The 25,290-nt window shown below is 39.8% G+C and overlaps 1 protein-coding gene and 1 long non-coding RNA gene across 3 annotated transcripts; one reads left to right on the top strand and one right to left on the bottom strand.

Annotated features, from left to right (window-relative positions):
• Window positions 1–1,105: 1,105 nt before the first annotated feature.
• LOC103140736 (solute carrier family 22 member 6) lies at window positions 1,106–22,806 on the bottom strand. 2 transcript variants are annotated; one of them, XM_007556000.2, is made up of 10 exons: window positions 21,089–22,806; window positions 20,272–20,375; window positions 20,028–20,155; window positions 18,064–18,232; window positions 17,485–17,608; window positions 13,454–13,560; window positions 6,070–6,281; window positions 5,842–5,950; window positions 3,968–4,180; window positions 1,106–3,511 (listed from the first exon to the last, which is right to left on the bottom strand). In XM_007556000.2, exons 1-10 carry the CDS (start codon window positions 21,464–21,466, stop codon window positions 3,436–3,438), a joined length of 1,620 nt encoding a protein of 539 aa, XP_007556062.1. In that variant the 5' UTR covers window positions 21,467–22,806; the 3' UTR covers window positions 1,106–3,435. The 2 variants fall into 2 exon arrangements, with proteins under 2 accessions (XP_007556062.1, XP_007556061.1); XM_007555999.2 differs by having other exon boundaries at window positions 20,001–20,155; window positions 21,089–22,805.
• On the top strand, window positions 13,568–25,107 carry LOC107836692 (uncharacterized). Its single transcript, XR_001662633.1, has 3 exons — window positions 13,568–14,889; window positions 24,070–24,072; window positions 25,095–25,107. It is a non-coding gene; the product is annotated as an uncharacterized LOC107836692 (long non-coding RNA).
• Window positions 25,108–25,290: the final 183 nt, after the last annotated feature.

The raw sequence follows: 25,290 nt of genomic DNA, 5'->3' as shown, positions 1-25,290 counted from the left end.
ACACATTTAGCCTTTGCCATCTTGCCCTGGCTCAGAAGCTAAAGCGGTTCCCTCTTGGATGCAGAGAGACCACCTCCCATTGATTACTTGCCAGCATGTAAGCAACTCCCGTCTCATACCAAGGTCTGTCTGCTAAAAACTCTGTGGGAGTCGAGGAATTACAGTGCCTTGCAAAAATATTCATACCTCTTGACCGTGTTCTCATTTTATCTTGTTGCAACTATAGACTTTTTTTTACAGGTTTCTTTGGGATTTTGTCCGATAGACCAACAGAAAGTGGTACAAAACTGTAAAGTCAAAGATCAACCCAAAATTATTCATATCCCTGGGGATATTTTATCTTGGCAAACAAGTTTCTCCTTATGGCAAATGACATACAATAGGTGTGTGTTAAAATATCAGAGAAAAAAATTCTATTCAACTTACTTTATACGTAAAGAGCATATCATGTTGTTTACATGGTCACGGTTCAAAGGACAATTGTACCGTGGCTACTTACTCCTACCACTAAAAGTGGCTTTTGGTAGGAAGCCAAAAGTAACACATGTAAGACTGATGACATGAGAGACGATGAAGAGTCAAAGGATCCAAGCCATCCTGAAGAATTAGGCCATGCTGATGGCAACATCTTAATGCACACAACCCAGCAGATGCATCAAACTGCTGGTTACCATGGAATCAGATCAAGGAGGAAACCACTTCTCTGAGTAAGGCACACAAAAAATTTGTACACCTAACATACCCAAACAATTTATTTGGGTATGTTAATGGAAGCTTGATTTGGCAATAAATTGAAGACTCGTTCAGTCCCAAGAACCTCATTGATCAAGCATGGTGGTAGGAAGATGCTGAGCTCCGTCTGACAGAGATCCAAAGGATCCATCAGTATTATATGCTGAACCAATTTTTTTAAGAATCCTTTAGAATCTATCAAAGTCAATATTTTGTAGTCTTAAAACAGTTGCTTCTGATTATATAAAGCCTTGTTCCGACAAAATATATGACAATGGACTTTTTACATGCCTAAGCTTTAAAACGACTGGAGTACATTCTATTTCAAATTATCCCAAGGATTTCCACATAAATACCCAGTGATACATGCATCCTCTCAGACAACCTTTATTTCACAAAGTCAGTAAAAATATACAGTATCAACAACATAATCTGAAAAATAATGTGAAAATGTGAACGTTCATAGATGCATGGATGATACATAAAGCACGTTTTTCACATATCAGATACTGGTTGAGCTGACAGAGAGGAGGTGACACCCTCTATCCACTAGAGAGAGTTTCCTCAAAGACATGTTTTGTTGCGAGTTACCACTGTAAACATGGAGGCACTTCCCACTCCCACCTGCCTTTAACTGGGCCAATGGGAGGCAGCAGAAATGCGCCAGCCGTAGCTCAGCTGGCCTTTAGGTCTGCAGATGTAGCAGCAAACCCTTCAGCAAAACTACATGATGAGGCAAAACAAAGTAAAAACAAAGTCTGACTGATAAGTCCTACAGCTGCTGAATGCTTTGAAGGTTAGAACTCCCAGCAAGCCGGAAAAAGTCCTTCACAACAGTCTGGGAAAAAAAGTTTCTTCACAGAGACAGCTTTGTTCACAGGCTAACAGCCATGATTAGTGAGGAAGGCGCCGATAAACTATTGACAGCAAATTGGGAGAACAATACTGAACAAAATGCCTCTGGGTCCCTTTATTTTAACCATATAACCTTCAGACAAAATAATGCAAGAAAAGAAAAAAAAGAAAATCAAATTGCACAAATATCATCTGATTGATACCGTCAGACAAAAACCGTTTGCTTTCACACAACCAGAACCGAGCTGTGAGGTGAAAGTGTCTCAGGATGGCCTGTTTAATTTGCTCTGAAGGGCTCAGTTAAAGTCTGCTCTCCATGTAGCTTCAGGCACCACCAACTCATCATCAGGCAGTACTTGTTGTACACATATGGATAAATAAAACTCTTACAAAGTACAATACTTTATCAAATAAAATGCCCTACCTTGTAAAGCTGTGTTAAAAAAAGATGAAATTATCTTTTGTAGCAGCCGAATAATCTCACCAAAAAAAGGAAAAGGAAAAAAAAATGCTGAAAAATACAGTCTGTTATAAGTGCATTAATTCAGTGGGGTAAAAATCCCATAATGAGGAATAGTTATATTTAATAAAATTAGCAGTGGCAAAATTATTGGTTCTCCAAACATCTACTTTCTACATTCTTGTCATTGGTACATATTTCAAATGGTGGTTTGGTGAGAGACGTGGAAAAACCCAGACACATCGCTGGTCCTTCACTGGACAACACAGAAACACACAGGACAAACAGCAACACACACACACCTAAAAACAATTTAGAGAGACTAATTAACCTGACAGTCATGTTTTTGAACTGTGAGAGGAAGTCGGAGTACCCGGAGCAAATCCATGCATGCACGGGCAGAACATGCAAACTCCACACAGAAAGACCGCTGGTCAGGATTCCAACCCAGGACCTTTTTTTTGCCATCAACTGTGCAGATAATTCTAAAAACAACAACAACAAAAAACCCCTCAAAAACAATAAAAAAAAATAAAATAAAAGCAATGTTGTAATCCCAACCCTTAATCATTTCGACATTAATCAGAGTTTATAGGAACTCTAATAATTTTCAGTTTCTCTAGGGAAAAAATATAATCCGATGCAAAGGCCAATTTCTTTTAGCCAGTAGGCAGAACAAGGAGCCAGCAAAAAGTGACATTCTGGCTCCATGGAACCATTAGACTAGTTTGGGAAAGATGTAAGAAAAAAAACCTTCCTGTCTTACCATCACAAATGTAAACATGTAGAGTTTGCTGGGAATTTAATCAGATCTGTTTTTAGTAACAAGTACGGTGAAGGCTCTGTGTTGCTGTGGGCTCATGTTTTTGTTTCGAGGCACTGAGAACTTTTGCTAGACAGGCATCATGAATCAGGCGGTTTCAAACTAAACTGGTGGCTTCCAGCATCAAACTTCAACGGGGTCGTCCAAAAATTGTGCCGCTGAGGAAATTGTAAAAACAATTATTCCTCAGAGAATTTACTTTCAGACCTACTAAACACACATTACATTAGAGATTTGAGTTGTCTACATTCTTCCGTGATGATATGCTGCTGCACTGGAATAATTTATTATAAGAATGTTATACATCTTTACCAGAATGACACTAAATTTACCACACTGGAACAAGAGAAATTATTCCATAAAAAAAAAAACATACAAAAATGATCAAGAAGGAATAAAAACACTTTCACACATACCATTATTTAAAGAGTTTGGGTAGCTTGTAAAGACCCATAATCACAAAGTCTAACTGAAACTTCCACTGGAAGTAAAGACTTATGTCTCAAAAAATGTAAACTGAAAAATACTGAATGCCACATGACATATGTCAGCCAGTGCTGGGAAACTAATCCTTCCTGGGGGTGTCCATGGTAACATTCCTTGGATCAAAGATGGCTGCCGTCACACCTTCCTCCTCATCACTAATGAAAGGAGGGGGAAAAAAAGAGGTTTTGTACATCAGACCTTTGGAGCAAAACTTTGCTACTTTTTTCTGCTACTATTTTTATTTGATCACATGCAGCGCCGTGTGAAGGTAATTCAGAACTCTAACTTTTACACATTTTGTCAAAATAACTCACTTAAAAATACTTTATTGCTTCTATGTAAAAGTCCAATAGCAAGTGGGACTGAAATGATTAGTCGGATGAATTGTGATGAATCAATCTTTGAAATAATCCTCAATTAATTTAGCAATTAGTTGATCATTAACTGGAGCATTTAGACTCAAAAAGCCCATTTGCTCAAAGAACAATTAACTCAGAGTGATAAGGAAGACAACACTATACAAAAAATTCTATATCTATATGTTTTGCACACGTGACCTAGTTTTAATCCCACATCACCTGAACAGAAGAGTAAAACCTATGAAGTCAGACCTGAGGCTTTCTCCCTCGACGTCCTCGATTGTGTCGGGTAGAGGCTTGTTGGCCGTCTCAGGCAGCAGTAGGGTCAACCCAGCGCCCAGCAGCGGGCACAGGCCAGAGAGAATCATGGGAGCATGAGGATTGATGTTTCTCAGAAGGTACATCATTGGAGCCAGGACACCGCCGATCCGCGCACACATGGAGCCTATACCAATCCCGTTTTGCCTGTAGATCGGAGCAGTGAGGAAGCAGACAGTCCAGTTACACAGGCTGTTCACAAAGGAACTTCATTAGCATATGGAAAACGTAGGCAGTCATCAGGAATTTGCCTCAAAATAGAAGTGAGCTGAATGGAAGAGTCGTTGTCAGTGTATATAACAGAGGTGTACGGTCATGGTTCAATAACTTTTTGATACACAGCAATACAAGAAACAAAAAACAACAATTAATAATCTTGATTCTACAGTCTACAGCAGTGAACAAATAAAAAAAAAACTAAACTTGTTAAAATAGTCTGACTTTCAGTTTGTTTTTAAATGTTGAATCAAATGTTGAATCAAAATATTTAAATGTTAAATCAGTGAATAATAATAAACTGCAAATTTGTTTAGATTTTTCTTATTTATTAAGTCGTCGCCTGAATAAGTTATGCAATAGAGCAAACTGAAAATGGTCAAGATTATTATTTAGGAATGTTTGAATAAAACTGTTCGGATATTTGAGAATAACAAATATCAGAACATAAGGGATGCACTGATCCAATATTAATATTGCTATTAAGGCCAATAAGCAATATTTACCGACATTATATCTATTTCATTACCCTTTCAATACCATTGATCTCACCACTGTTCCTGCTTAGGCTAAACTCCCCACAATCCTTTGCTGCATCACTGTCACATGACCAACCTCTTTCTCTCCCCTTCCACAAACAAATGACAACATTGGAAATAAATGTCAGTTGTTAATATTGACCCAGTTTATTTATCCAACTGGTACAAATATATAAAAAAAATGGCTGATATTGGCCGATACTAATGTTAGTGCTGATATATTGTGCAACAGTAGCTTACAGCACTTTTGAGTTGTTTTATATACAATGCAAAGTCCGAGTCGTCCCTGAATGCACCTTAAAAGTTCAGCTGTAATGTCCCATCCCCTCACAGGGAACCCTGGGAAATATTGACTCTACTTTAACTGATCTTTCTTCAGTATCAGTGGTGTTTGCATTTGGCTAGTTTTTCATGGGGCCCCTGTAGACCCCTGGTATGTCGACACTGAGGTAAGACAGCACTACGGCTGAAAGATTCCCTTGACAAGGAAGATGTAATGTGAATAAATTTTAACTAACATTTGCAGGAAATAAAAAACTGGACACACTTTACTGCCTTAAATAGTCAGATAAAAACCACATGCCCACATCATGACTCCTCCACCATCATGCTGTATAGCTGATACTAAATGTTTATGCTTTTATGTGTTTGGTTTTCTTCCAGTGTGCTGATGAACAGAATTACTAAACACATCACTTTCATGTATTACCTGATAGTAATATAAAGGATGTTAGACTATTGGACTCTCAATCAAATTTAACGGTGACATTAGATAAATGTTTGTTTTGACAAAAAACACCTCATAGCTGAGCTGCCTTAAACATTTTTCATTTCAACTTCTCCAAAACAGTTCCCATTAAGTAAAGACTGGCTCGACCAGATCAAATGGCTGTGTGAGCATCCAGTTTCTCTTACAACACACCGGCAACTGGCCGTGTTTCAACGTAAATCCTGGACGGCATTGTTAAAACAGATTAAGTAAGCTGAGCAAAGGGTTTTAGGATCTTATTTCACCAAACAACACACAGAAATGCACTGCAGGGCAACACCCACCTGATCACTGTTGGAAATATTTCAGCTGAGTAGACATAAATGATAGACAGAGAGGCTGTAATCCCAAACTTCCCAATCATGGCCAGGACCGTTCGGACAACGGGCAGGTCTGAAGAAAAAAAATGACAACAAGTTGTCACCTCTCAAAAACAGTGCTTAAAAGGACTTGCCTATTTTTTATTCGGCTAAACAGATTAAGTAGAGACTGTTTGCACTGTATCTACATACCGCTGGGGATGCAGGTGGTCAGCAGGCAGGCAGAACCTCCCACTGCTAGGAAAGCCAGCTGAGAGAACTTGCGTGAGCGGTTGAGGGTGAACAGTGTGATGGTGCGTGCAGGCATCTCCACCAGGCCAAAGATCATCTGGGTCAGGTAGATGTTCATTCCGAAGTCGGAAATGTTGAGGGACAAGCCGTAGTACACCAGGACGTTGACAAACCTGGAACATGAAGGATGATGTTTTACGCTTCTTTGTGTCCAACAAAAAGAAAGACACACATTAGTGCATGGCATCATTCTAGATGGAGACTGTTCCAACATGACATAAAGTCCTGTGCTTAGGTTCTGGCGGTTAAGCAAGTGTTTGTTGCTTTCATGTCTCTTGCTCTGTTTTATGTTTCTGTGGTCTAACTAAGAGCTATTGGAAAATTTTAAGAGGTTGTTTTACCAGCCAGTTCAGAATATTTCAAATCTTATGTAATTTTCCAGCGTCTTCTGGACCTGATCAGTACTTAATGTTGCTAAGGATTATTGGAGTTTCCTGAGTGTTCAAAACATCACACAGTCATTGTGACTGAATTATTTATAGATTGTTAGAAGATATTTCTCTTGGAAAATGTTTGATTCCACTTCTCACGATAGCAGTGTTTTTGAACAGAACTGCCGGGAGAACCAGCGCCGCATGTGATTGGATCAGGATCGTTCTGTTGGTAGGCTTTGTCTTTGCTTCTCTGGGCAAATGGGTTTTAAAAAAACCTTATTTATTCTCTTGTCATTTCCTAACAGCGGGGTTTTTTGTTGGGGAGGGGAGGGGGACGTGTTTTCATAATAGCCCTGCATTTTATTCAAAATGTCATTCCTAATATGACCACAGGATGGCGACAGAGAGGAGAATTATGAAACCCTACATGTAAGAACTTTCATAAGCGCATTTTATAAGGGTTTTTTTGTGGCTTTCATAAACAGTGGTTTAGTCAGCTACTGCTTTGTTCATTTTGCTGTTTCGTTCCCCTTCATAACGTAGAGGAGGAAAAGTTTTAATGCAAATCAAATATAAAAAAGGCATATTACACAAAATTTTGCTCATTTTTCTTGATACTGTTGTAATTTTGAAGGTAAGCAGTGTAAAATTATCTGTCACACTTTCTATTAAAGACATTTCATAGTGTCAGAACAATAGTGATCCAATATCAGTTGAAGCTCACTCTGCCAGATGAATGACTGTCACATTCAGATCACAGAATCCAAATTCAGAGCCGTGTTCTGAAACTGAAGCTACTTTTCTCTTTTCATTCAGGTTTCATTCAAACTGCTGTGTTTCCAAAAGCAGTTCTTGCTCTTTTTATTTTTGGGCAGCATATTCTGTGATATTATCACAGAGAATAATGTAGTACATTATAACTCAGCTAAACCTGAATGTTTTTTTTAGTTTGACTAATTTCTCTACATGGTATGCAAATATGAGTTTTGCAGTTCAGAGAACAGCAACCCGCCTGATTATGCACTAGTCATTTTTGCAGCAACAGGTAACTAAGCTGCTGTGGGCATGGGAGAGAGACTCCCAGGCTTGCTGGCACTAAATGTTCTGGCACCAATTGTTGCTAAATGTGGCACATTTTGTGTCACATTTAGCAACATTTAGAAACACTAAATGTGACAGAGTTACACTTAGACCGATTTTATTTAGAGCCTACTGGGTAAAGAAGATCTCTCTGCAGCTCAGAGCTCCCATTTAACAGCTGAACAAAGGGATGTTTCAAAGCACACCCAAACCTTGGGATGGGAGCATTCCACTCAGTGAAAATAAATTTTTTTGCAGGAGTTTATTATTATTATTATTATTATTATTATTATTATTATTATTATTATTATTATTATTATTATTATTATTTTTATTTTTTTAAAGTCATCTAGAAGCACAAGTTTGTGTTTTGGGTTTGTACTGAATTATATGCAAAGAATTATGCCAATCTGAACGTGTCATCTGTGTAAGGGCAGAATGCAGGTCACAGGAAAGTGTTTGTGACCCCATCACTTCCCACCTGCTGCTCTGATGAGTGTTTCACGCAGACTCCATTTGACTTGGCAGAGAGGCAAAGGAACAGGCTGCGAGGAAAATGATACAATAATCCAGATCTCAGCTAACTGGATGGGACGCCAGGCATGAAGTCTGGCTCACTTGTGAACACCTAAAAAGTCTACAGTAAGAAGCTTCGGCTAACAAGCTGTATTTTCCTGGGAAACTGGTTCTTTCTGAAGCCTTGTGAGAACTGGTCTGGCAGGTTGAGACTTCTGTTTACATTACCATAAGTACTCAGAATTAGAGTTAGACATGTGAAGTGGTGCCACAGAGCATCCAGTGGATTGCACAGAGCATATAGTTTGTCTTACCAAACATTATCCTGGCTGACTGTTCCAACATTCACTGTCCATGAAAGTGATATTGGATGGAATTATATGAGTTGGACTGCAGGTCACTGGATATGAAGTAGACCTGCTTGTTTTTGCACCAAGAGCATTTCAACTTTCCATGATATTATTTCAGTAATGTAACATTTCTTTTAATGAGAGCGTTGATAATTTCTCAGGCTGCAAAGAATAATACAGTGCTCCCGATTAGCCCTAACGATGGCTCCTTGTTGTTCCCCTGAGCTTACAAGGCAGATGGATTTGCCTAAACAAACATTCGCTCATGGTGTGGAAGCTAAGAGACCTCCACTTGTCGCTTACTGAAGTTGTACAGTTACAAGGTGCATTTTCTATTAAAAATCTCCCAGCAGGCAGAACACAAAACTCAGATAGCTCAACCAGCTAATAGCTAGCTAGCTAATTGGTTAAAGGAACTGACAGAAATATGGGGAGGTCAAGAAACCTTGGTGTTGTTGGGAACTTGAAATTCGTACAGCCACTTAAGGTCTGTTTCTACATCAGATGTCTTCCTCTAAACATTGCCAGAATAAAACTGGTTTCCTGACAAAAACAAGACACAGAAGAAGCAGTGCTGAATCCTGAGCAACACCAGAAAAATAAATTATATATGAACCATGTTGATGCCTCAGCTCTTCAGAGTTTCTAGAACCAGATCTAAACAAAGCCAGGCAGCATTTAGTTTCTCTGCTCCTCAGCACTGGAACAAACTCCCTGAAAACCTGAGATATACACAAACGGTTGGTTCCTTTAAATCAGGGCTGATGTCTGGATTTGTGTCTGATATATATCTAAAATTACTTCAGTCTAAACTTCGATTTAAATTAGCCTTCGCTCCGGGAAATAATCACTATAATCAACAGGCAATATTTCTATACTTTTGCCTAAATCTTTGCTCAAGATCAAAAATAACAATATATATCAAAGATAACATTTTTAATTCTTTCTTACTGTAAAACTCTATGTCACGTTTGCAGGGGCAGCAGGAGCAAAAGGAAGTAGTTTGATGTTTGTGTGAATTTCTTTATATAATATGTTAAAATATTATTTTTAGCCACAGTTGTCATCCAGTGAGAATCTCATACCTGTTAAAGATCAGGGTTGGTTTTCAGAATAAATAAAGTGTGCTCGGTTCTGTCTGATCTACTGCTGACTAAGACATGCTTCAATGAGTGTTGAGAGTAATTTGGGATCAAGTTTCAGTTTGTATGTTGCAGTGGGGCCGGGGGTCATGGGGTCCATGCAACCAGTAAAGAACCAGTCTATGGCAAACAGAACTGTATTCACACCCAATGAACTTTTTGTCTCATGTAGTCTTGACATAAACGAAAGTTTCCATGTTTTATGAGGCAAAATAACACAGAATGTCAGCAAAGAACATTTCAGTAGAGCACATTGTCAACTTCCTAAAGTAATGGCTTAAGTCATTTTTGCCAAAAGTGTTTTTTTTTATTTTTTTTTTTTTATCTAAAAACATCTTTTGGAAAGGTGGCAAAAAATGGTTTGTGCCATTTACAAACAAATTTGAGGTTTGTTGTGATGTTACAAAATGTGACAAAAGTAGCTTCTAGATTATTAGAAATGACTATAACTCTGCAAACTTTCCATGTGTTTTTTAGAGAAATGTGAAGCAAAAACTAAAAATGAATAAAGATTATAAAAGAAACTCAAAAGAAGGGAATATTCTTTCTGTGCTCTACTCTCTCTGCCGGTTCTGTCACTTTGACTTGTTTTGATTCTGCTCTTTTGCACTAAATTTGTTGATTTTCCTGCAGCGGCCCAGAACCTGACCCAGTTGGGGGAAAAAGCGAGTAGATGGGAGACGCTTCCAGGCTGAGAGGAATGTTGGAAGGTCATAAAATTCCAAGAGCTTCTCTCTCTTTTTCATAGCAGAGCCAGAAAACGCCTGCTGTTTGGCTTGGAAATTTTAAAATGCAGAAGAGACTGAAAAATGAATTCACATCCAGAAGAAAGCTTCCAATGCAAGGTCAAATATGAACGTTCCATCATTTATAATTTATTCCTGTCTGCTTTATTACTTATTAATACAATTACTGTATTAGAGTTTGGTTAGTTAGAAACCACGCCTGTAAAAACCAAGAATTTGTGTGTAAAACCAAGAAGTTGTTCGGTAAGCAGAAAAAACATCCTGCTGGTGGTGGAACATTCCTGTTCGCTGAATACGCTGCATGCAGACGGAACAAGAAAAAATTATAAGAGGCAAAAAGTATCACAGCATCGCTGCTTTTTACCGTCACAAATAAATATTCTGCTTCCTCAGAACAACCCAAGAAAGCAAATACAGACCCAGATCACACAGCAAAAGAATATTCAGACCCCTGTCTTGTGAAATATTTAATGTGTCATCCTGCAACCATATTTCACGAATCAAATTATTTCTATGACAGTTATTGCTTTCACTTGGCACCCCGCTGTTATCAGCATCGAGTTACAAAACTGTTTGCCATCCAGTGAATGGAGGACTTGTTAGCTTAGAGCATAGAGGCAGGATGGAGGGAGAAAATATGTAACCCAGTTAGATAGAAATCACTCTCTGCTCTGATCGCGTAGCACACCGTGGCTAAAGCGTGTCAGATCCATCAGCTTATCCATTCATTCATTCTTCTTCTAGGCTCCTAGTTATAATAATGCTGCTAATTATAATACTAGAGTATACCTGAAAACCATTGCTGGATCACTTTCCACATACAGAGGAAACGTTTTTGGTATGAGTGTTAAAGTCAGAGCAGATTTGACATGAGAGACTGGTTCTGTTCTGTGACCACTGGGGTCCAAACGGCCATGTTTCTGAGCTCTGGGAGGAAGCTGGAGTACCCAGAGAGAACATGCAAATTAAATGCAGACTGGAGGATTCTGCTGCTAGGCAACAGAGTTAGCATCTGCTCCACAACGCAGCCAGGAAGGAAGGAAGGAAGCCAATCACAAGATGTTTCCCTCTTTAGGTAAGGCCTCATGGAGAGGCGCTTCAAGCAAAATTAAACAATTAGACAAATACAGTTATTAATTATTCAGAAATATTTCATCAACGAAGCTAAAAAATAAAAGTCCATAAAATACGGAAAGTAGTTTAACAAAAAAAGTCACGAAATAAAACACCATTATGAAATGAATAATTCACAAATAAATAAACAAATATATGGAAACAAATACATTTCAAAATAAGGTAAAAAAATTATATTTGAAAATATTCATTTTGTTTTATTTAATGGATACATGTATTTATTTCATGGAATATTTATCTGCTTTGACTTGTTAAAGATCTCAACACTAAAGAGAAAAATATCAACAGGTCTGTGTCAGTCCAGGAAGAAGTCAGGACTGGGAAACAACTTTACACACACTGGCAGAATCCGTTTTTTTTTTGTTTTTAACGATTTTTCAAAAGAAAATGAATGATCACATAGGAATGCTTCCTTCCTCAATAGTGAGACTTTTTATTTCAAGTAACTAAGTTTGCTTTTTTGGAATCAGAATGAAAAAAGAAACTTTCCATTCATATAGACAGAGAGCAGCAGCAGAGAGGTGGGATATGTGGTCTGCTGGCGTTCTGATTTTTATTTTTTTTAATACAGTTAAACCTGATGGAGCTGTTTGCTCTCAGTTTACACCTGCAACAAACCAGAAATGCTGCTCCAACATGCAGACTCCTGGATTAGCATTCTGAGCATTTCACAACTTGAGAACACATTCCTGCTGTAAACAGGGTAAGACAAGAAGTTCCCTGATAGAATTTCCTGCACAGATGAAAATGTATATTGTAATCCATACTGCAGGCTATAACCTCCAACTAATACTCGCCATGCAAAGCTTTTATGGAAAACCACTAAAGCAAATATTCAACAGTAAGTGAGTTACTTTCTACTCATCTGACAGAAACATGTGATGGAGGGACTCATTCAAGATTATATTGCTGTCTTTTTTATAAAGTGCAACAACAGGGCAGAAAAATATAACATTTTTTGGTCTATAACCAAACTTCACAGTGGTCTACAACTGGAAGCTAATATCCGGTATCTGTGGAAAAGTGTTCAAAGCAGTCCGTTTTCCACACCTCCCCCCGGAAGGCATGTGGGAATTCTTTTTTCCTGTTACGATATCTCGCTAAAGTATTGAATTCCTTTACAATAAATTAGCAAGTATTTTGCTTACAGTCACAGTCACAATAAAAGTTTATTTTGAATTAGACATATTTAAAGGGCCTCAGTATATATTAGTACATATTCTTAAACTCCTTGGTGCAGAAAATTGGTTGAAAATTGATCCATTAACTTTGAGTTCATGTTTGTTTGTGTAAGGTGGAGATGGAACTACACATGAAAACAAGTCAGACTGCCAGTAAGAAGAAAACATGAGCAAAACTGTCACTAACTCTAAATACTCCAAATACTTTGGATGTATTTTTTCTTTCTTTCTTTCTTCCCTAAAGTTTCTGTCGTCTTCATGTCTCAGAGAAGGGATGTAAAACATGTTTGACCAGATTTTCTCTCACATTTTGTACATCGGTTGCGGTGCGCTTGCATCCTGATATCTTAAAAACGAGATATTAACATACATGGACAAACCTTACAAAAAACTTTTATTATAACAGAAAAACTTTCAGTACTTTCAGTAGCAAAAACTGACATGAAACACAAAAGGAAAAAAATTCCCCCAGGTCCCTCTGGGGTCTCTGACGTTCTCTCTCTATTAAACTCAGTAATATTATTTTCAGTATGATTTTCTATTGTTTCTGACTTCAACGCAACCAAGAATGAACTCCTTACACGTCAGTGAATTTAAGACAATCTAAAAGGTGCTCTAGTAAGACGGCCTGACCTTGGACATGACCCGACCTTGTCTGGTTTGGTTTGGATGCACAGTGTCCCGGTTTTGATCAGACCAAGGCTGTTTCAGATAAATCCTTCTATAAAGGAGATAAAGAGGTAGAGTTCTGCGAGTACTCACCAAAGATAAAAGACAATCAGGGACTGCTTCCTCATTGTCGGGGTTCGAACAAGGTCAACCAGGGAGTGGTTTTTCTTCAGCTCGGTTTTCTCCTCAGTCTGATAAACCTGGTGAAAAGAGAAACGGGGGGTGGCTGAAACATCCAGCTCTCTGAATGGTTTGCATGTTCAAACGAGAGCCTGTTATCAAACGAATTTATTCAAAGTCAGAACAGAAGCCACTGCAGTGTGCAGTAGCAGTGCTGTACAGTGAGCGAGCCGTCGCCACAGCAACACCGTCAAGCGTATGCTGCTGATTTATGTTTGTTAGTTTGTTTAGGTCATCTTCTCTAATAGATTTACCTCATTTCATGAGCTTCCACTCTGAAGCCCTGCTGAGTGAATGCACAGAGTCTGGACTGGGAATGTAACCTGAGCAGAACCAGATCCAGACACCTGTGTGTGTGTGCATGCGTGTGTGTGTCTCTACACTGGAGATGATCAAGCACTGCTGGGCACAGGCAAACTGGCGGAATTGATCTCATAGTAATGCAGCCTTGCTCATAAATCACAGAGAAACCAAGATGAGGCATAAAAATACATGCTGGATTTAGTTTATGGACCAATCTGGAGGTGGATTAATTTGGAGCAGATATTTGACTTGAAATAAATGTGCTATCAGAATGAAGTCAGAGATGTTTAGGATAACAGCAGCACCTCCTCTGGCAGAGAAAGTTCGCCCATGTGACTCTGGAATGTATTTAGTGGAAAAGAACCTGCCTGAATTCATTTTGGTTTGTGTAAGCAGGAGAATGATTGGTTCTGCTGAGAAAACGCCACGGCAAACATTTGGCCAAGCTAAAAAAAAGAGGAAAGGAGAGGAAGGGAGGCTAACCATCACCCGAAGGACACCTTTCTGACTATTCACACTAAACTCTGATAACTCCAGTATAGTAAGTTGTCAGGTGTAAAGTGTCATCCTGAAATACTCTCTCTCTTTTCTCCCACCTCTGAATTTTTACTCTCATCAGCATCTTTTAGAACACTTTTTTTACAGTTGCACCTTTCTATGGAGTTTGCAGTGAATTGAAAATTGGTTCTGTGATAGAATCAATAGTTTTATTGTGAAATTATGCCTTTTAATTTTCAACTGGACTTTATCTTCTACTCTTAAAGGGGCAGTATTATGTAAAATAAATTTCTTTGAGCTTTGCATCATGTTACGATGTTATTCCCTCATCAAAATGTACCTGGAGTATTTCTGTGATTCTTTCAAACATGTTTGAGAAATCCTTTAATCTCCATGGCAACCATTCAGGTGTACAAAAATGCCTGGGTGGACCTAGCTCCGCCTTCGAAATGCAGCCTCTGAGTTGCAGTTTCTAAGCACAGAGCAGCAATTCTCCACTCAGCTTCTTCAGACAAGCCAGCAGCAATTAGCAAATACCTGGTGGAGCTGTGCATCAGCTGAGCTCATCATAGGAGCTACTTCTTCGTGCAGCGCTGGTAAAAACGTTGTTAAAGGGTTAATAAAGGAGACATGTGATGACTTCCTGAAGGCGGAGTTTCAGGAAGAGCATGAGTTTTTAAAGAGAAAGAGAACCAATTTCAAAGTGTTAAATTACAAAGTCAAATTTCTTTTAAATCATATTTCATATATACAGCATTTATGTAAAAACTGAAAGTCACATAGTTACTTGACTGTCCTATAAAATGCCATTATGTGGCTGGAAAATACATAATACTTTAATCACTAAACAAGACCTAGACGGAGGTGGCTGCAGTGGGAAGCATTACTGCTGAGAGTCAATGACTCCGTTTGGACTTCACAGAGGAAATGCTCAGAAAAAACCCTCCGGGGTCACTGACAGTTCCAGGGAAAAAAATGAACCAGGTGTCATTGCTGAATCATGTCTAAAATGTGAAGTGAAAGCGGGGGACTTGAGAGCTTTCCCAATTTTGCTAAACTGCATGAGCCGTCACTGTCAGCTCCTGCAGTGAAAATAACCCTGATAGTCTTCTCTCTGCAAACATATAAGCTTGGTGACGGGATTTATGAAAAGAAAACTTTGTTTACAGCTCCCGTATCCTTCCCTTCTGGATCAAAAACACTAGCTGCTATTTTGAGCTAAGGCTAACATTGGCAGCTGATCACCAACCTGCTGCCATTAGCCACTAGTTGTTCAGTCCAACAAACCAAAGTCATCTCTGCCCGTTTGAAGCTTTAAAGGAAATGTGGATCTACATTATGCCTTTGTGCCATTTACTTCTGCTGTATGTTTTCATTTATCGAAGCAGTGAGAGTTGAGATGACATCATATGTTGCTCTGTCTTTATGATGAATCACTTGATTGCTACATGTGGCTTTAAGAGAGGAAACATGCAGGTGGGTTGCATCTCTCTCTGCTCCTCTTGTTGGTTTGACATCCTGCAGTTCAGTCTGATCTGCTGATGTCCCATGACTGATACATTTGCAAAGAAGGAAGCTAATACATACATCACATGAGTGAGGGAGTGCTCAGTCAACAGTGTGGATTATAGAGTTACACAATCTGAAACCACAAAGGGAAGAAAAACTTCCTCCTTGGATTAAAAACATGCCGCCAATTGTATTGTTTTTAATTTGTGGAATGATTAAAATGTCCTCAATATTACTTAAATGCATCGCGACACCCCTTGAATCTTTTCGCATTGTTGTTTTACAACAAACAACAATGTAATCTACTGGGATCTAATTTCATTGACCAAAACAAACTAGTGCAGAATTGTACAGTGAAAGAAAAGCGCTGCGTGATTTTCAAAAACTTATAGTATCACATATAGAAATCAGACAAGTGGTGTTCACTTGTAATCTCCAAATAGCTTTGTACATCTAGAGACTAAAATGATCCTTTTTGTAAAAGTCTGCATGCTCAAATTGGATGGAGAATGTCTGTTAGAATCAGCTTTTAACTATTGGCAAAAAAATTCTCATTTGGATTTAGATCTGGACTTTGACTGGCCATTTCTATCCTACTTTGACTGAATGTTGAAGGTCAAAATTATGCACGACTTTGAGTGGGTTTGTCACATAAAATCCCAATAATTCACATTGAGGTTTGTGGTTGTAGTGCCATTTGTAGCGGTCGGAGTATTTGTACATGAAATCATTCAGAACCAAAAACATGGAAGAAATCAGCAACAAGCTAATGTGAAACCTTTTTGAGCATGGTACCTTTTGGAGTTTTGTTCATTACTGATTATTTATTAAAGCTGCAGTAGGTTTTATAACAATATATTTTTTTTTACATATTTGTTAAAACTATCAGTATGTAATATGAGAATATGAATCTGTGAAAAGCCTGAGTTCCTCTGCCTTCTCCCTGTGGTCCTGCTGCCATCTGCAGAAATACACTAGTTACAGTCAGAAACAACCAATCAGAGCCAGGAGAAGGGTCTTAACACTGTCAATCATTCTCATGTAGACACTGCTCACACCCTACCACATGTTTTCTGTTGAGTGAATGGTCAGGCTAATTAGCATGGCCACCAATAACGGTGGATGAACAGCTACCTTAAAACGTTAAGTTGTTTCTCCATCATCAGCACACCTGCAGCAAACAGGCAAATTTGCATACACAAACTTGATTAACTTCGCTAAGACCTGCCTCCCGGCTCTGATTGGATATTTCTGACTGATTGGTGTATTTCTGCAGATGGCAGTAGGACCACAGTGAGAAGGCAGAGGGGATCGATCAATCTTTTCATAAATTATCTGTCTCATATTATACTGCCACAACAAGGTGACAGCTTTACCAAATATGACAAATTTTTTTAATAAAAGTTACCTATTGCAACTTTAATAGAAACATTTCCAGTCCAAAAACGAAATAAAAAAAGAAAAGAGGATTATTATTCCATTAAATTAAAAGTCAGATACTGACAGCTTCTAACAAAAAAAGGTGGAACTTGGCGACGGTTGGTAATTTCTCAGCGCATGTTGTGACACATTTTATGTCAGCATTCTGTCAACATAAAATTAATTGTGACTCTCGTGGAAGGAAGAATTACTACCTGACACATCTCCATCTCCTTACTGATGGGCTTCCCATTCATCTCGGCTGCCTTCAGGATCACGTCCCATGCTTCCTCCTTCCTGTCATTGGCCATCAACCAGCGGGCCGACTTCGGCAAAACCCTGGAAGGAAAAACACTCTATGTCAAACATTTATCTTAAACATCGCCTCAAAGTCCTTTGGGGCATTTTCTGACTGACTTGTTCCAGAAACTCACACCTTCACTGGAATGAAGCCATTACTCCGTTTATTTATTTATTTATTTATTTATTTATTTATTTATTTATTTATGTATTTCTCTCTCTCTCTCTCTTCCTCTCTCTGTCTCTCCCTCCCTCTCTCTCTCTGTGTGTGTGTGTGTTTTTGCATATGTCAAATATAAATGAGAATCATAAATAACTTGCATGGCAAGAGGCATGCGAGGCAACCTCAAAGAAGGTCAGCACATTTTCCTTTGGTCTGAGGAATGCCTTGTAGACAGAGAATGAATCGCCATAATTCACAAGCAGAAAACAAGTCAGACAATCAGCTTTTGTTTTTCTATTTTCTATGCTTGTTCAGACTGCAGCCCACTCACCAAATGTAGACGATGAAGAGGAAGCCAGGTGCAGATATAGCCAGCTGCAGCTTGCGCCAGTCCCTTATGAGGTACGCCACCCCGGCCAGGAGGATGTACCCAAATCCGAAGAAGTAGTCTGTGATTATCCCGGCCAGCATGCGCTGTCTCAGGCCCGTCCATTCAGTACCTGAGAGGAAGGGACTGATTAGCACCCTGCGAAGCACACGCTGGCCTCTGAACCTTCCCCTTTCTCAGTTCTGGTCATCAGGGAGAACTGCTCTGTGTGTTCTGGATGTGTCTCTGTTCCAGAACACCTGATTTAAATGACGGCATGACCTCTTCTGCAGATGTCAGGGTGTTTTACCTGGTAGTCCGGTGGACTGGGTTCAATTGACATGTGTTACATTTTCAGGTAGTGCACTTTGCTTTCATAATGCACTGTGTCAAATGATCCAAACCCTTTGAAAAACTAGTTCCCCACCCTCAACTGTGGGGGCGCTGTATCAAGAACCACTGAAGGAACGACATTTTCTGACTGACTTTAGACAACGACACAGAGCACAACTTCCTTCTTTATGAAATGTAAACACAATGGAGTGGCATCATATTTTAGCGATTAGCATTTTTTATTTTGTATTTTGGCAAAAAAAAAAAGAAGAAAAAAAGCCACTTCTCCTGCTAGTGCTAGTTTCTCGTGTTTGTTTCGGTTGTATTTACCCAGAATGCCCAGCGTTGTAGTCCACTTCCTGCTTTTAAAGCAGTCTCCAGTCCGCTTGGTGTTTCCCATATTTATTCGAACAGCACCAGAGTTCACTTCAACCAAATCAGGAAACAGATTTATAGGTGGACAAGACTTTGCTTTATTGGTCTGCATCATATTTTGATTGAACTCTCACACCTAGCCCCACACGAACCGGACTTTCGAGGCAAAGGAACTGGAGTTTGATTAAAACGAACTAAACAATGTACGTGTGAATGCTCCTTATTCAGGTCAGGTGTGTGGCAGAAGGGAAACACCTAAAAGTTTCATGGCAGTGGCTCCCGAGGACCAGAACTGAGAAACCGTTACCTACACAATGACAGCTAGCTAATTTTCCAACATACCCCTTGTCAAACTCTTGGTTCTGGTATTTTTGACAGAGACCAACCCATTGACCTCACTAATAAACCTGTTGAGGTTCAGTCTGACCCCTGGGGCCCCAGTCTACACCCCACAGCACCTAGACAGTCCAAAACAAACACCCCAGTGCCAGACACACACAAAGGCCCTGAGACCGTGACCCGAAAGGTCATGGATTCATGGTTGAGTTACTACTTCATGGCCGACAACATTAGATCAGCAATTTTAGTCTTTATAACCATCTACAATTGTTAAAGTATTAAAAGTATTAAAAGTATTAAAAGTTAAAGTATTTTTGCTATTATAGAACATTTCTCTGCAGGTTACTATGCTACAGCATTGATATAAAGAGGAACAATTCGTTCTGTATTGGTTTAGAATAGCATTAGTTTGGAACACTGATTGCATTGCTTGGTATCTGTAGTTATCTATGATGTACGTAGGAAGAATCAGTAGAGTTCTGGAACATCTTATCGTGGGTTAACCTTGTAGGCCTCTAGAAAGAAGGAAAGGATAAAACTTTCCTCTCCAATGGGCCACACATCAGCTCTGAAGATTGTCAACAATACACACCACATTTTTTTAATTCTGAGGTTGGGTTTTTAAGTGGGTGCACTCATCAAGAAGAGCCTGAATCCTGAACAGGTTCTTTCCACATGGATCCTTCTATGCATTCATAGTTCCTCCCAAAGTCCACAAACATGCGAGAGAGTTTAATTGACCTGTCCAGGGTGAACCCACCTCTCGCTCACTGATTACTGGAGATGTGAACCAAACTCCTGTGATCCTGACTGGATCAACCAGCCAACAAGCTGAGGTTCTGCAGAATACTGACCCAAAACAAAGGCGTTCATGATAATACCAGAGATGGACGTTCCCACCATGAAGCGAAGGGCTGTGTAGACGTAGAAATTGGGAGCGAAAGCAGCGGCCACGCCAAAGGTCGCTTGAATAGCCAGGCAAATGAGGATGATGATTCGGCGGCCATATCTGACAAACACAAAAAGACAAAAACTGTTCTAGAAAGCAATACATGAAGGGGGAATACCACTCATCGAGGATGACCTAGTGTTTTCAAGGAAATATTTGAATGGTTATCAACTTACTTATCAGCCAAGTAACCGAATAAAACCGCGCCGACGAGGAGTCCAAACATGTAGACGGACGAGCCGAGGTTGTTGAGGCTGGAGTTGGAACAGACCAGGTCCCACTGGAACACAGAAAGACAGATGTAGGTGAAAAAGTCTGAAGCTTTCTGCAACAGCTCTTTAAACTGGAGTAGAGCTGGAGGGCATTAGTGATGAAATCTGTAACTGATTTCTGTTTGAGCTGAACCGTGAACTCTGAGAACAGCAGCAACACACAGAAAAACAGGTTTAGGTTTTCAGGTTTTTGTGAAAACTCTGAGATTTAAGCTCAGAGCTGAAGCTCTCCAGTTCCTCCCTTTGGCAGCAATACACTTTTAGTGTTTAAGTGTGTGTAAGTGTGATTAACTGGTGCAGAATTATGAAATAAATTTGTAATTCAGAACATTTATGTCTGTATTCAGAAATCATTTCATAATAAGAAACAATTAAGTCAGTTCAGATGTTTTTCTGTGTCGGATCGGTATCGGTAACCTCAGATATCGGTACTAGTATGGGAAGTGAATAAAGTGGATCGGTGCGTCCCTATCCAGGATGAACATCCGTCACCTTCACGTGTCATAACCATACTCTGCTGCGGCGTGCAGACAGGAGTCTGAACTGCATGTGTCCGTCTCCTCTCCCCAGCCAGTGTCAGATATCACAGAGCCGTCTGTAGTAAAAGCCTTCCACATTCCACAGCTGCACCACTTCTTATGTTTAACACATTAATGGAAACTGTGGATGTTCAGAACCCAGAGAACGCGTCTCCGGCAGCTCTGCATGATGTTCCACTCACCTCAGTGACAGTGGTGCTTTGGAATGTCTCCTTGCTGTACTCCCAGCCATCCTGGCAGCTCACGGTGGGGTGCCCGCCTCCGGGGGCCACAGTGCCATCAGGGGCCGCGGTGCTGCCGCCGCCACTGTGGTTCAGGGCCATGTTGCAGGACAGCTCAGGTCGGCCGTCGGGCCCGCTCAGAAGGCTGAAGTTCAAAGTGGCGGGGGTGGCCCCTGAGGGCCAAGCTGAGCGGCACAGATGACGGGGAACGGCCCCGGTGAACACGGACACCAGCATGTGGAACGCCAGGAAGACCTGAGGCAAACAGATCCACACATACAGGAGCTTCTGGAACTTCCCAAAGCCTCCGATTTTGCTCAAAATGTCATCGAAGTTCATTGTGCTGGCTGGCTGCAGATCCACACCTCAAATGTTTCTAACCCTTCTGCTCTGACAGAGAGGATCCCCAGATATTAATGCACTCAAACTGGCAACCAGGAGAGCTCAGCAGCAGGCAAACGTCTGAAATAGAAGTCTGCAGCTGGAGTCTGCAACAGGCAGGTGATTAGCAGCCAGTCGGCATGCAGACGCAGTCACACCTGCTGGGCTCTGACAGCGACCTGTATCTGTGCAGCGCGGGACGCTCTGAGGCTGTTCTGAGCTCAGAGTAATGGGGAAGAGCTTAAAGCAGGAGGGAGGAGCCTGCCACCTCTGGGAGGAGCCAGTGGAGGATGCTCCACTGTCCCTCCGCCCTCACTGAAAGAGTTTCATAAGATTAAATTAAGTAACTGGCTTGGAGGTGAAACCGGGAGTTGGTCATGATGTGGGGGGAGAAGGAGGCAGAGAGGAGGGCAGCTCCATTCTGATGAGGAAAAAAGCCGAAGCATCAGATGACATATGTGTAATTCCTGAGATTACACTCCAGTTATTCTCTGGAGATTCCTCTTGGTGTCACGTTCTGAATGCTGCTGGGTGGAGTGAGGCCACCACACAAAGACAGCAGAGAGATAGCAGGGTGAGATTAGGACTGCATTCATTTCTTCAGTCATCACATCCTGACCTGCCTGTCAGCTTGGGTAATCCTTCATGCTGCTGGGTTTAAAGTGACTCCTGTAAGAAGCATTCAGAAAAGTGGAACAGAGCAGAGAGGTAATCTGAGAGCTGTGGTGTGTGTCAGGATCAGGGATCCGGCCTCAATGTGCTTTAAAGATAATTCTACAAATCTTACAGAAAAGAGTTCCAAAGTCGGGGAACCAAAGTAGAAAAGGACGAAGTGGTGAGGAGTGGAGGTTGGGGGCCCATGAGGAAGAGACACCTCACCACAAACTTTCTGTTAAAACTAAAAGCAGGAAATAAAAAAGCGAGGGCAAAAAGAAGCGTTAATCTCCCAAAACACAGGAACATGTCAGCTAAAGACACTTTAAAATAAGTTTCCATCTTATTTTACCATAACACTGAGGGAGTTGTTGATAAAACCTGCAGTGTGTTGATTTGAAAAAGAAAAACTTTGACTACAGAAGAAGCTGCAGACGGATCAGGGCCGTTTGCAGTCTGAGTGGCTCTGACCAACATGTTCCTGAATGAAAACCTCTTGGAATCTTTCAACATTCATATCAGCACGCTGATATGAAAATGACGTTTCAACTGCCTATGAATGCACCAACATGGTGGCATCCACTGGCATCCCTGTGACTCACAGCATCGTCACAGCAGCTTGGCACACAGCAGGCTCCGCCCCCAACAAGGTCCTTTAAGTAACTAAGACGTTACACAAGGGCTCACGTGTATCTGCATGAATGACGTCGGCTCTGTGGTGATCAGATAACGAAGCTTAAACCGTACTTTGGAGAAAATGGCAGGTAAAGTTCTAGTTCTACACTAAAATGCAAAATATATTCCTAGAAATAATATGAAATAAAAAGAACAGCATCTAAATGAAGCATTTAGAAATGTTAGTGCCTAAAACTTTGCACTGTTTGGAGTCAGTTTGTGATGAAACACTTTGAATCAGAGAGCGAAGATAAACAGCAGCTGCTGCTAATGAATATTTTAATTATCAATTATTTAATCGATTTATTGGAGTAAAATAAACTGTTGTACAGATTTAACCTCCTAAGCTTATTTAATGCAATATTAGAAAAGCAGAAGAAAATGCAAATACACAAAATATCAAATAAGAAAGTAAATGGATTATTGCCTGAAATGCATTAACAGCATTTCTGTAGTGAACACTGGATCATTTGTAGCAGAAAAAGCATCTGCAGCTAAAAAAATATTTTAAACATCAAAATGTGAAAAACTCAGTTTTATCTGCTGGACTTAACATCAATATGGTGTAAAGCTGATTTGGTGATTAGTTTTTCTGATTATTTGATTCTTGGATAGCAAAAGGCAACCAGCAGGAGAAAATCTATGACAGTGAGGAGTTCTGGTAGAACATAGTTACAGTTTGTCATAGCATAAATGCAAAATGCCAACATCCTTTGTATAGTTCTGGATTAATTACTTTGTTCCTTCAGCAAACAGCCGGTAGAGTCTGTATACTCCAGTTAACAATTAATAGATTAATACATTTGTGTGTTGATTATTTCAAAAAGCAATTAATAATGATTAATCTGATAAATCATTTCAGCCTTAAAAAAATAAATGCCTTTCTGTTTTTTGTAAATAAAATTGTGTCTCTAAATCTAAATAAAGTCTAAAGCTTCCATTTGTAAATAAACAAACACAATTTTGTGTCACAGCAACAACTTTTGCCCCTAACTAAATGTATATTCCATTAAGTTGTTTCTTTTTGACAAAGATACCCACAGATATTATAAAATGGGCGGAGCAAGAACACATCCGGGTACTTTGAGCGTTCTTGCCTGGATGTGTACTTTGAATTGGAACAGTACTTGGGCCGTTGTCGATGACATTTCACGAGGACGCAAGAACACAAGTACAGACAAGAACGCATATTGAGAAACGGCCATTATGTACTACTGTTAAATGTCATTCAGACTGTCACTGAGGCAACATGCTCTCCTTTCTGACCTCTGCAGGTTCTGCCACTAGTCAAAGATTTCAGTAAATCTCAGCTTTAATTCATTTACATTCACGTGGAAAAAACTGTAGGGGGAGATAGAGTCTTTTTCACATGCACTGCTCAAAGTTTAGGGAGTTCAACATTTATAAGGCTTTCGACTTGTGTTGGCCACATGGAGGTCCTTTCAGTTTATATGTAAATGAGTTGAGAATGAGCAGAGGCAGTCACATAGATATAAATGTTAGTTGGTCTGCTGGTTTTGTTCTGAAAAATGCAGAAATGCTGGAAAACACAAAACCAGCTTAGACAATCAGCAGCAGGGGAAAAAGTTCATTTTGATCGAATCTGAAGGGAACCAGAGGAACAATCTGTTCAGCATGAACAGGAGAAGGCACAGCAGTAGATGTTTTTTTATGAACTCACGTGAAGTAAACTGAGTGAAATGAACTCAATTCACTTCACTTTACTTATATATAGTGCCAATTCACAACATATACTGTCTTAAATATTCAAAAAAAAAACAAAAAACAAAACATTTCAATTCAATCAAACATACATCCCAATAAAATTCTATAAAATCAGATGATCTGAAAAGACACTTGAGGTTTATAATACACGAGAGGGTGGATGGTCAAGACAAAACCTTTAAAGTATGGCCCAGACTTATTCTCACTAACATTTTTTTTAAAGCAATCAATCTTGGGAATATGAAGGTTACAGGAGAACCTTTGTATTCTCGTGTTTCTTGTACACCTGTAAATGCGACACACAAGCAACTTCCTCAAACAGCGATGGACGTTAAAGCTGCTTCTCTTGGTCCAGTTTTACTTCAAAACCTGATCTGATGGAACGCTGGAAAAGAATGTTATTGTGTTCAAGTTGTGCTAAAAACAGTTAGCCTACCAGTGAAGCTATTCAAACCTAAAATAGCATCTCAATGCTAGACATGTAGCAGCAGCACAGACGTCACATTTCTAAAGAAGCTTCATGACTGATCAGGAGTTCATGAAACTCTGGAAAGACAAATGTGTATTAAAACACTCTGCACCAATCTGATGGCTGTACATGATATAAATAACGGATTAAAAACACTAAATATACTTGTTGTTGAGCTAACAACAAAGATATGCTAGATAATTTAGCAGCAGAAAGACTCTGAACAGAAAATGTTGCTTATTTTATTGACATATAAACA

Source organism: Poecilia formosa, unplaced genomic scaffold, assembly GCF_000485575.1.
Source record: "Poecilia formosa unplaced genomic scaffold, Poecilia_formosa-5.1.2 Scaffold75, whole genome shotgun sequence".
NCBI lineage: Eukaryota > Metazoa > Chordata > Actinopteri > Cyprinodontiformes > Poeciliidae > Poecilia > Poecilia formosa.
Note: the sequence above shows the minus strand (reverse complement) of the source record. Positions and strands in the feature narration are given on the sequence as shown.